Consider the following 13,321-nt stretch of genomic DNA (forward strand, 5'->3'; position numbering starts at 1 on the left):
TATTTTCATATTTCTGATTCTCAATATTCTAAAAAAATATAAAGAATGTGTTGTTGTTTCACCAAAATGTATAGTTAGTTTTTCTCCGGTTGGATTAAGATTACAATTTTATATTGCACATTTTAAAATATAGTATTAATTAATTCGTGTATAATTTAAGGGTTAATTTAAGAGTATCGGTGTAGTGACTAAACAAGCTGGAATTCGCCCTTTAAGATTTAATAATCTGTTATTATTCTTAATAAAAACAGTATTTATTTTATTTATTTATAAAGTTTTAGATATAAGATTCAAAGTTCGATATAAGTCCAAATTGGGTTTATTGGCTATATCGAGGTTTTTAGTCAAGTTCAGGGATTAAAATATATTACAATCGGGATTATAATTTTTATTCGAATGCAATGCATTATTTCATTAAAGGTACCACTTTTTTTTTAATTGCCGTAATACTACTCAAATTTATTTAATTACTTTACAAATTAAGTTCATTACATTACAATAAGATTAGTTTTTTTATAAATATTATATTAACGAATATAATATGGATTTCAGGTCGAACGACTGAACAATCTATATCTAATATAACTAACGCAGTGCGCAATTTAACAGTAGGCGAAAATCTGACTGATAGTCACACTTCTAATACGAGTTTACCAGAACAATCACCAAGACGTTCGAGTAGACAAGAGAGCACCGATAGTGACAGTGATAGGAAAAAATCTTCTAGAAGTCTCAGAGATAAAAGACCGGAAAAATCTAAATCGAGAGATAAAGAAAGGGACAGATATAAGGAGAGAGAATCTGAAAGGGACAGGTAAGACTTGAATAAATGGGGCATTTTTTATAGATACCTAAGGGATTGTTATTTGTAGGTATAGGGACAGAAACAGCGAAAGATATTCACCAGACCCCTATAGGGAAAAGCGGGAAAGAGACGTAGGAAGGGGCAAAAATTATAGAGAGAGGCGCTATGAAGAAGACACCGATTACTATAGTGATAAAGAAAGAGACAAAGATCGAAGACATGATGATAGAAGCCGAGGTAAATTACTATTTTTTTTTTAACTTTAAGAACATAGCAACATTTTTCGAATTCTGAGTGTTTAATTTATTGATAATATTTCTTGTTTTCATGCATCCGCTCCAGATTACGAACGTAATTACAACAGCCTTAGAAAAGACAAGGACAAGCGCAGAAAGAGTCGAGACCCAAGGGATTACAGAGAAAGGGACTCCAGACGCGGTGACTACCATTATAGTCGATACGGCGATGACTATGGAAGTGAAAATCGACCCAGTCGACCATCCAGTCGCTCGGAATCGATGCACAATGAATCTTACAGGGAGAGAAGGCATGAAAGGCATGACATTGAACATCGGGAAAGAAGAAAAGGAGAGTGGGAGGGCGATAAGGATAGGACAAGGTATAGGAATAGGGAGAGGCGGGACCAATACAATCCTTATCAGGTGAGATTACTCTTTAAAAAAATAATTGAAATATGAAAATATTATTTATATGAACAGTGTGTGAAATTATTCTTTCGTTAAATTGAGTTGATGTAGAACAGTTAATTTATTTAAGGCGAATCTGAAGGCAAAATCAAAATTATTGAAAATTAAGTGGGTTTAAAAAAAAAATACCCTAATGTGGATTTGACGCTCAGATTGGCTTACCTAAACCGCATTACAATCCCCGCAACTCAACGAGTAAACTTCCGATTTAGTTAGAAAGCAAAAAGCTATTTTTTTAGCAAGAAGTTATTTTTTTTCATCCTTAGTTCTAATCAAATCATAAAGTAAGTTTTAAACGAAATGGAAAAATTAAGGTTTAAAAAAAATATCCTAATTGTGTAGCATTTTTTTGTTCCCTTAGCATCATCTTAAAAAAATACTACATACTTTCTTTTATTTAGTTTACTTTAATTTGGAAAGAATATTGTTTATTAATTATTCTAATTTATTTATGTTAATCTCGGCAACATCGCTTTCGGAGGTATCCGTAATTTAAACAAAGTATGTACTGTGTGTTGCCTAAAAGCTCAAGGGACTTTTAAATAATTAAATGGACTCTTGAAGTACTTTTAACTTATTTCGACATCATTAAACCTGTTTTTTATATTGTATTACATATTTTATTATTAACAACACAGTTTACGTTTGTATTTAAGTATTTTATTATCAAAAAATGCATAAACAAAATCCAGTCTAACTTGACCTTGCTTTAAACAATCAGCGCATATCGATCTTCGGGTTAAGGTTCATAGTTGCCATATTGTGCTGGAGCGGAAAAGCTGCTGATTATTTTCAATATTCAAAATGAATTAAAATCATTATCATTATTGATTGAGAATCATATCATTATTGAAGGATTTTGATAGGTCCTGGTTTATGTTCTTCAGTCGTACATAATTATTTATGTAGATTTCCTAGCAGCTCTATTCCTTTTCCTGGTAAAAGGTACGTTGGCAACAACGGCAATGGTTCGGTGGTGGGAGGTCACCAAGCACCAAGGTGAACCTTGATGCCCATCCATCTTTCCTTTTGGCGTGCGACCGAAGATCTGACAAGTCGTTCTAATTTTGCCTAGAAAAAAGGGCGAATCAAGTAAAGTTTTCCATTTCGGGATGTGTTAATATTTTAAACTTACTTATTTTTCGCACTGCATCTACCGATGTAGTTTTCCTTTTGCTGACGGGCGTGGTTTATCTGATTTTGTGATTTTTGAGTTTTCCCATGACATCACGTAAGTAGCACGTGGTTCCTTTGTAAGTGTCTTTAAATCAGGTATTCCTTCCTTTATTTAGAGATTCCTTCGTCCTGCGTTGCTGCCCAATCAACTTTAACAAAGGTTGATAATTCTACGCCACAAAATATCTTTGATTGATATTTTTGGGGGGTCCTTCTTACTTATTGCTTAGTCCTTAGTCCTTATGTCATTTTGTCTACTTTTGCCTGCCCCAACCACGTGATTGCTGCCATACTGCTTGACGCCATTGTCAACGCCGAGCCCTGCCTTCAATCTTTGCTGATTGCTGCCATACTGCTTGACGCCATTTTCAACGCCGAGCCCTGCCTTCAACTCTTGCTGCTTCCAGACTGCTGACCTTCATCCTCATCCACCTAAGGCCATGCCTTCAGGCCTGTCAATCGCTGGATAATGCTTCCCTAGCATTCCTACGCAGTAACGCTGAGCAGTGCAAGTGTTTAAGCTGCGTGGCGGAGTTGGTAAAATTTCATCATACTTATATGAACTTGGTTTAATGATTTATTTATTCTATTTTGATTGATTGTGGTATTTATTTTGTTGGTACACATATTTTGATTTATAAGTAGCCCTGTGCGTACTGTCTATTAAATCCTTTTTTCCTGCGCAGAGAATTCATGAATTTTCCCCAGGTTTAACGTCATATAATTAATGTCATATTCCCATTTTAATTTAATATAAACCCATAGAGCTACACGCTCTCTTTGTGATATTTGAGTGTTACTATCACTATTTTCAGTATCTTTTTTATCCATTTTTTTTTATCACTATCACACCACCATTTGTAAATAGTTGTAAGTATTTTATTGACCGCACGGAATGCAATGTTTCAGTTGACATCTAGGGTATAAAATAAATTTTGTTAAAAAATTAAAATAAACCGTTTCACTTGAAGTTGATACCAGTCCAGACTATTGCTTTAAAAAAAAAAACATAATTAAGTTTCTTGATTTACTTAATTATAAACAACATCTTTAATTATAAAATTTGAATAAACTTTAATTAAATTAAGTGGCGTCCAAAGATGAAATCAGTAAGTATAAAAAGGGAGGGATGATCTGCCCACCACCACGCTCACCAGACTAAAAGCTGCCGTGCATTTATAAGGCAAAAAAAAAATATCCATAGGGTAGAAAATTTGCCACAATTGTAGAGAAACGTTACCAAAATAACTTAGACAATGGAATTTTAAATTGTTTAATCTGGTTTATTATGCACTATGTTGTAAGACAATTATATTTATCAAAATAAAAAAAAATATTTCATTAATTTTGAAGCCATTAATAACCGACTTAATAGACGGCACCATGTATAGTATAAAGATAACTATAAAATATTTATGAAGTATAACTTTAAGATTATAGATGAAGAGATTAACAGGGCCTGGGTAAAAAATAATACAAGTATATACAAAAAAGGTTTAAATAGTGCAAAATACACTAGTTGTTGACTACCTTATTATTATATACTAACTGGCAATTCTATCTGTAGCCGCGGAACATCGGTAAGGGGAAAACAGTCTGATTTCATTCATAAAATGCCCAATATCATACAAAATTAACCGAACACCCAATGAAACGATAAAATGCCGTCACTGAATACCAAATTTCATGTAGAGGCACTAGGGATTTCTGTCCAGTAGCGATCGAGCAATAGCGGTTTAATTAAACCGCATCAAAACACCCCTTTCACGTGGCATCATCATTTTAACCAATGCGGATAAGATCTTTCGAAAAATGTTGACTTAAAATAATATCCAGCACTAGGAGTATAGTTATTAAGCAAAAAACAACTTTAAAATTCCTTTCCGTCCACTTCAATTGCTTGTGCAATTAAGTTCTGCAATATCGAAAATATTCGTCCGAATTCCTGTAGTAGCCACAGATAGAACTGCAGTTACCTGACAGTACTGCAGAGATTTAGAAGTTTAACTCTGTTTCACTCTCTGCATATATGCTACGTCCCTTTAAACAAGTTTGATTTGATTTTTATTTAACAAAACTTTTTCTTTAGAGCTTTGCCTATGATCCCTACAACCCTTACTACCAACAATATCAATATTACGAAAATCTACGAAGAACGAACCCTCAGGCTTACGCGGAATGGTACCGGAAATACTACCAGCAAGCTACCACTGCTAGTAACGCCTCTTTTGCTGGGGAAGATCGAGCTTCAGTGCACTCTGGTAGAAGCTCTGCTAACGACGAGTTAGCGAAGGATAGGTAACTTTTTATGCTTTTGTGGTTGGACTTTTTTCTGTGTTTTTTTTTCTGTTTTTTTCACCGAATTTGTTATCTGTTCAAATAACGTTAATTATTAAAAAGATTCTCATAGATTTATTCGATTAATAACAAAAATAATATAATAAATAAAAAAAATCACTTGAAATTTTATTGTATGTAGTGCATAAACATTGCAACAATTTAAAACATAATTTTATGAAATATTTTGCTGGAATCTTTTACAAATCTTTAGAAACTGCCAGAAATTACTAAGCCTGTATACCTTTTTATCAGTGAGTTCCCTCTTGGCTATTTTTAATATCTACCTCTATACAGGGTGTCTTAAGTAACATTAGAAAAATTTTAAAATAGAGTATGTACATATAATTTTAAGATATGTACATGTACGAAATCAATGAGTAGCATTCCTTTATTACCTTTATTCCTACTTTATTATAACCCTTTGCGCAACGGACGGTGACGGCCTATTACGAGCTTTTACATATTTATAATTGTTAATACTGTGCAGGCTTTCTAAGCAAAACAAAAAATTCTTTAAAAATAAAAATTTAAATTAGTTTCTTAAATTTTCCGTCGCTATTTCAACTGAAAAGTCCATTACGGCTTTTATAAACATAGGGTGTATCAAAGTAAATTCTATGCCATTCTGTGAAATAAATACAATTTAAGTTTGGTTATATTTAATACTCTTCATATAAATATAAGAGTGCATGTACAAAAAAATTGTTTTTTTTTAAATAATTTATTTTGAATTATTAAGAGAATTAGAATTTATAATATATATAAAAGATAGGTTTACAACAGTAATCCTAATTATTTTTCAGATATTTGTAAAAAAAGTAAATTATTAATGATGGTTGTTCCTTTGTTGAAACGCCGGGAAATATAAATGCGATACAGCACTTTAAAGGGAATAAAACTGCTTTTAAAATATACAATAAAAAATCGAAAAGGCCGTTGTTGCCAAAATACCAAACTTCATACGTTAATTTAAAGCTGACATATAGTAGAGCAGAAAATATTTTACAACTTTACCATTTCAAAATTGTTTCTAGATTATGAAATGTTATTTGAAATAAACTCTGCCTTTTTTTCAAATCACTCTGTAATTCAGAAGCCTTGTTGGTTTCGCAATAAAAGTGGCATATGTTATTTAAGACCCTGTATGTAGCGCATTTTTTTAAATAAACTATAATAAACATAATTATTTGAAAATTTTAATGGATTAACGATCTAAATATTTGGACAGATAACAAATTCTCCAACAAGCCCCACACACACACACATACAAATCTTATCAAACACACGACAGCACACGCTTTAATTTGAAATATTTGTCTTCTTTTTTCACGCAATATTCATTTGCATCCGATTTAAGCTTATTTGTGTCAATCATTATTTAGGTATACGAGACAAAGCTTTTATAGCCAGTCAAACTACTATGGACAATCTAATTCCGTATCTGGCCATTACGGCCTCGATACTTCTAGGTGAGCAGCCCCCGAGCAAAATTATTATTAGCAAAATTATAATTATTGGTTAATGTAATATAATTGTGAATTGTAGCATATTTTTTATTATAAAATCGTTTATAGTTGGTGGTGGGCAAGTATGATGCGGTGTGGGTTTTTTATTAAGCTTTTTTTTTAAATTTGTATCTAAATTTGTTTTGGTTTTATTTAGAGAATATATTTTGGAAAGGACTTTTGGCTGTCGGTCTGTAGACCGTTTTACTAGCAGTACAATTTTTATTAATTTTTTCATTTTGTACTAACCCATATTTATTTTCACGTATTTTCTTTGCAATAAACGTACAGCAGACGAAAAAAGTATGTAAACTGTTTAGGACGATGAGTAAATTTTTTTATGCAACTTATTGTGGCGTACACGTAATTATAATACGAGTTACAGATAGAATATATATTTATTTAAAAAAATTTATATATGTGGGATTCAGCTTTTTAAATAGGGAATTTTCAAATTTCATTATTTATCCTCTAATTTCTAATCTGTCTAGAAATTTGTTCTCACATTCAAAGAAAATCGATATTTGTTTGTAATCGGATGAAAAATAACAACATATTAGCATTATAAATAAATATTTAACGGAATATTTCTATTGTAGTACAAAGATTAAACACTTTAGAACCCGCAGGCGTACCTACATGTTAGCAATTTTTAAAAGGCTGCGGACTTATATTATTAAATAATAGAAACGTTATTAAAAGTTTACATAAATTTTTTCCACTACTGTATGTAGAGCACAAAAAATTAATTTCACATAAATTCATCGCTTCCTTTAATAAAATAATACAAAAAACTCTGTTGTAGAATAATCTATACACATTTTAATTGTTTAGCCTAATTCATTCTGCACATAAATATATTAAAAAAGTTCGGTAATGTGTTAACATTTAGTCAATAATTTTGACAAACTAATACCATAAAGCAATTAACTGTAGATTTTAAATAAGTTTAGTATACTTAAAATAGCAGTAGACTTTAATACTAAAGAATATTAAAAAAGGACATAATAGTGTCTTCACATACGATATTTTAATTAAAAAGCTCCAATGTCACACCGGTATTCTTTATGTAACACTTATGATAAAAACCTAGCAACTTATTCCTTATGATTAGTCTCAGAAGATTAAAACTAAACTATAAAGCTAAACAGAATTCTTAAATTCCTAAAATATATGCAATAAAGCGGAAAATGCAATCAAGCACGAACAGTCTTAAATGTTAAGAGGTACAACAAACTATTAATGGATGTTTTTATAAAATCATTAAAACTTTAAGTTACAGTGATCGACAAAAAGTTAAAAGATTACCATGAAATTGTACAAAAAGCAGAGTTAGACCACAATTCATAGAAAAAGTTGTTGAGTGGAATCATCAAAATTTTGTACAGCATAAGTTGGGAAAATGTGGGATAAACACTATTAAAAAAAAATAGCTGATTTATAAAGCTCACATTTTCTGGTTTTGCTTCTCTATTCTTGAATGACAACTTTTTTATCGAATTTAATAAAAATGTTTTATTTTGGCGCAAACCAGCAAATGTAATTAATTTTTAAATTCAAACAATAAAATTGCTTTTAATGGATCATATTGCGTGACAGTATAGCGAAAATATAATTAATTAAAATTTTCAATTCCTATAGAATAACCAGTATGTACAGCTACACTAGACTTTTCCACCCTGTTTTATTTGCCATGGTCTATATATTCCTTAAACCTTATGGTGCTAATTGATCTTTTGATTTGCATGTGTTTCTTGCTATAATCATTGCAACTTATCTCAAAGATCCCTTACGTTTCAATTGTCAGGATTTCTTAAAAGATTTTTTAATATAGCTGAGGTTCAGTAAATCTTCAAAGACGCACTAAGGAAAACGTAGAAAGACTCTTTAAAGACAACATAAATTTGCCGTAAATGAGTTTGTTCATAATTTTACGAACATGTTTGATGAAGCTCTAAAATAATTTTTATTTAATTAACGCCAAAGGTTTCAGTCCTACTAGGATATTTCTTATCTGATACACAGCTAGGCCGTATTAAAAATATAAACTAAAAGTATATTTTCTGACTAAAAAATATTTAGCTTGGTCACTAGGAATGCTCTAGTTTTTTCAAAAGTGTTTTATGGAGAAGGATTTTAAATATGATAACACGTAATATCTATAACTTTATTTCTAAAGCAGAACATTCTGCACAAAAAATCGTTCGACGTGAAAAATATTTAAAGTAAATTTTAATAAACAGACGTTGGAGTTTTAATAAATTTAAAAGAAAGGTTTTAAGCCAAAATAAAATATTAGCATTTTGTTTTTGAAATTGCATATTTCACTAACCTGTTGAGATCATAGCGAGCAGAATCACTTTTCGTAGTTTTTAGCATTTTTAATAAATGTTGAATTTAGTTTTTCCTTTAGTATATTAAGTATGAAGGGTGTTTCATCATCTCTCTGAAGAAAAGCGAATCTCGACTAATTTTAAGACGAAAATCCGAAATTCCAACTTTTGGGTTCTAAAAAATTTCATTCACTTAAATATCCATCGAAAGAACTTAAAATGTTTTTTATACTTAATTAAATTTAAAAGTATATTTGCAGTCGAGCTGTAAAAGATTATTTAGTTAATATTATAAGAGAAATATTATATTTAAAAAAATAAATAGAGAAATAAACTAGAATATAAAGATATATCAAAAAATAGAAAAAAAGAAACGAATTTAAAGGAATCAAAAAAAAAAGAATTTTAAGAAATGAAAAAAAAAATCTCTAAAGAAAAATCTCTCTCTTTTTTTTCTAAAGAAACAGAGCAATAATTATGTTTTGATATCTTCTAGTTTTATTCTTTCCGTAGAATAGGTACCTTATTTTAGAAAAAAATTAAAAGGATCATTATAAAAGTTAGAAATGAGGTATTAAGTTAAGAACTTAGGTCTGAAAAAAATTATCCACACAGACAAAATTAATGGAAATAACGCCAGCAATATTTAATTTCCTAAAATATTAATCTTTTATAATAAAATATAACATTAAAACTTTGTGAAGAACCACTGTATGATAATTTTATATGTAAAAAACAATTTCTCATTAAAATATTAACAAATTATAATTCAAGAACTAAAGCTGCAAAACCGTTCCTCGTTTCCGTCTTAAAATTGGATAAGAATCCCTCTTTGTCAGTAGTGGAATAGTACAAAACACCCTGTATTAAGTTACAATGATCCTATATTTGTACATATATTTTAGCATCGGATATAATAGACACCTAGACCAGACGGATAATTCAATTTACGAAGAACAAAAAGCTGCAAGGCTCACTCCGGCCAAATTCGCCACCGCCCACATGGCCGCCACTATTGCTTCTGGTAAATTGGTAAAAATTTTACCCCACTATCCCATGGACGGGCAAAATGCTACCGTGGAAATTAGCACAATGCAATCCATGTTGGAAAACGATCCGAATTTCATTGAGTTAAGCTCGTTTCCGGGACCGTTAGTAAAAGGAATCACTCATAAGAAACAGATAATTGAGTATTGCGAAGGAAAAATAAAAGGAGCAGCGTTTAATAGGGAAATTTATGATGTAGACTCTTACGTTCTGATGTGGGAGCTGCTTATTTTGCTTATTCGTCAGAATGGGGTAAGTGCAATTGTTTTCATTCTTGGTAAAAATATTCTATAAAATGTAGAAAAGTGTTGGTATTTAATAACATATTAAATAGTTCTTTAGTTGCCCTGAAATTTTGTTTCTAATTTGCCTGATAAGTTTTTCTGCAATCAAATTTTTATATTTTTAAAAATATTTTTTAAGGTCTAATTTTACGAGGTCTTCTCGGCTTCGGTGTTTTTCTTACATCACCATGACTTTTAATATTTTTGTATAATTTTCATTACCGCCCTTTTAGAAATATTGAAAGACTTTGCAATTAACAATTTTGTTTTCTGCATTCGAAATAAATCCACAATTTTTATTAAAATCATATAAAAAATAACGATGGCTTGGCATGATAAATTATTTATTTATTGTACAAGATCTTAAATGATCTTTTAGGAATATGCAACATGAATCCAACAATTCACATTTATAAAAAGAGTGGATTTTACGACTAAGATACAATTTTTTTTTGACTACCGAAGAAAACATAAAAAAATGTAAAGCTACTTTACGCTAATGCGTAAAAAAATTCATATGTAAAAAAGTATTGAAAAGGTCAACACATTTTGAACCCCGATAAAGGGCCGTATAAAATGGCAGTTAAGAGTACGTTCCTTAAAAAAATATTAATATAATAACAATATTATTATTAGATTTTGAGTTATATTACTGTTTTATATTACATAACCTCCTTTATAATAATGGTTTAAAATAATAAAAACAAGTGCGCTACAGAAACTTAAAAGCAATTTTTAGAGCAGGACTAATGGTAGTATACAGAGTGTAAATAAATAAATGCGAAAAAATTCAGGGGCTGATTCTTGGTAGATATTTTAGTAATATTTGATATCTGTATCAGTGACGTTCGTGCAAGGTTTAAAGTAAATATTTTTGATGAAAAATATAGTACACTACTGTTTACTTAAGCTTTTTTGTTTTTTACTTAACCTTTCAAATAATGTATTAACTTTTTAATCTGTATTAACCTGTTAAATGTCTGCTGTTGATTGTCAGTTCTTGCCACTTTTAAAGTAGAAACTTTTTGTGCAATTTTGATCCATTTCATTTAAATAGCTAATTATTCCAATGCAAAAATGACCGATATGCATTTTGTTTATGGTCTTGCTAACGGAAATTCATTGCAAGCATCTAGAAAGTATGCTGAAATGATCCCCTAAACGAATGGCACCTCATCATACATTATTTGCACGCCTTCATCAAAGACTACGAGAATACTAGAACTTTTCAACCAAGAAAGCATGATTGTGGTCGCCAACGCGATATTAGAACACCGGAATTGGAAGAAGCACTTAATTTATTTGATGAACAACCTGACACCAGTACTAGAAAAATTGGTATGCCGCTACATGTCAATCATATGACGGTATTAACTATTTTTAAGGATCAGTTATTATATCCATATCACGTACAACGAGTCCAGGCTCTATTACCACAAAATTTTCCTAGGCCTCTTGAATTTTCTCATTGGATGTTAAAAGTCATTGAGCAAAACCCTCAGCTTTTCAGACAGATTCTGTTTACCGATAAAGCTAATTTTCCCAGAGAGGCAATCATTAACCACCATAATAACCACTTTTGGACAGATGAAAATAAGAATGAAATGCAGAATGGGTAAACATACACTCGTTTTCTCCAAGACATACTTCCAGGACTTCTTGAGGCGGTACCTCTAGATATTAGAAGAGTAATGTGGTTTATGCAAGATGGGGCTCCTGCCCATTTTAGTTTATTAGCACGTCGTTATTTAGACGAAACATACCCACATCGTTGGATAAGCCGAGGCGGTCCTCAGTTTTGGCCACCTCGGTCACCAGATATGAATCCACTAGATTTTACCACATGGGGTCATTACTTTGGTGTACAGGATTCCGGTACTGGATATTGATGACTTCAGAAATCGAATCATTAATTCAGGTTCCGTAATTCAAAATTCTTCCGAAATTTTTGATCGGATTCGTCGTCTCTTGCATAATGGCAGAGGATGGTCATTTTCAAAATTTTTTATAATTATTTAATTTCTTTTTCTTTCATTTGGTTTAAAACAAAAATTAGAATTACACCTAAACATTAATAATGAACACGTAATACATTTAGGTAGATTGATTTTATTTTATTAATCGAATACGTAACCTCGGACAAAAGAAAGTTAAGAGATCAAATTTGCTCAGAAATAAATAAAATTAAAAACCAAATAAAAAATCAAAAAAAAAGTGGCGGTACTATATTTTTCATCAAAAATATTTAGTTTAAACCTTACACGAACGTCACTTTTACAAATAAAAAAATTAGTGAGCCTCAGAAAATGAAAACCAAATTTTAAAAGCATACCAAATTTTATTAAAATATCTACAGGGGTTTTACAGGTATTATAAAACAGGTATATCTTCAATCTTTACCACCCTCTATCTCAAAAGTTACGACTTTTAGGATATAGGTTCATAAAAAGTTTTTTTCTTAAAATTTACCCAAGAATCAGATGCGAATTTTTTTCGCATCTATTTATTTACACCCTGTATAGCTATTTTTAGCTGTCATAAATTTTTGACATAACTGTACTTAGTACTGGTTTTGAATCACAAATCCTTAATATACGTATGAGTAGTATTCTTGCATTTTAGCAATATTTTAAATAGTGCCTGACAAATTTATTATTAAAGAATATTTATTACTAACCTTATTATAAATTTCCACTTCAAAAAACAGGCAGTAGACTAATTTTAGAGGGAACTGTGCCATTTTTTATGGGAAATTCTTCAATTTATTAACAATTTAAATCATCATACAAATTGCAATAGGTGATTGAATTGCACAGAGGATGGTTTCTGAATACAGGGTGTCCCGAATTGCAGTGTCCAAACGTTAACAGCGCATTCTTTGTTCAGAATAAGCCTTAATTTTCTTTATAAACATATATCGAAAAAGACTTTTTCGAAATACAGTGTTAAAATTTTAGGAAAAATATGTTTTTTGGTCATAACTTATTTATTACTTGAAATATTTTTATGAAATTTGGTACACGCCTTGGTGGTAACAAAAGGCACTTTTGGATTTGAAAGATTTTTTAAAATTTATCAGTGGTGTCAGTACGTTATTTTTGATTGAATATTCTTGATTAAAAAT

At 30.6% G+C, this 13,321-nt stretch overlaps 1 protein-coding gene across 10 annotated transcripts in view; it reads left to right on the plus strand.

The window, feature by feature from the left end:
- Positions 1–13,321, plus strand: part of LOC126743361 (uncharacterized) — an 82,270-nt gene that overhangs the window by 22,611 nt on the left and 46,338 nt on the right. For 9 of the 10 annotated variants that reach the window (XR_007662841.1, XM_050450407.1, XM_050450402.1 and 6 more), the window contains exons 11-16: positions 553–814; positions 873–1,042; positions 1,148–1,467; positions 4,778–4,986; positions 6,411–6,497; positions 9,772–10,165. Coding sequence is in view for 9 of the 10 variants with exons in the window: in XM_050450407.1 (XP_050306364.1) it covers positions 553–814; positions 873–1,042; positions 1,148–1,467; positions 4,778–4,986; positions 6,411–6,497; positions 9,772–10,165 (1,442 nt within the window). In the remaining variant the exon portion in view is untranslated. The remainder of the gene's footprint in view (positions 1–552; positions 815–872; positions 1,043–1,147; positions 1,468–4,777; positions 4,987–6,410; positions 6,498–9,771; positions 10,166–13,321) is intronic. The other variant, XM_050450409.1, reaches the window with a different exon arrangement.

The sequence above is a fragment of the Anthonomus grandis genome, chromosome 12 (genome assembly GCF_022605725.1).
Source record: "Anthonomus grandis grandis chromosome 12, icAntGran1.3, whole genome shotgun sequence".
In the NCBI taxonomy this organism is placed as follows: Eukaryota; Metazoa; Arthropoda; class Insecta; order Coleoptera; family Curculionidae; genus Anthonomus; species Anthonomus grandis.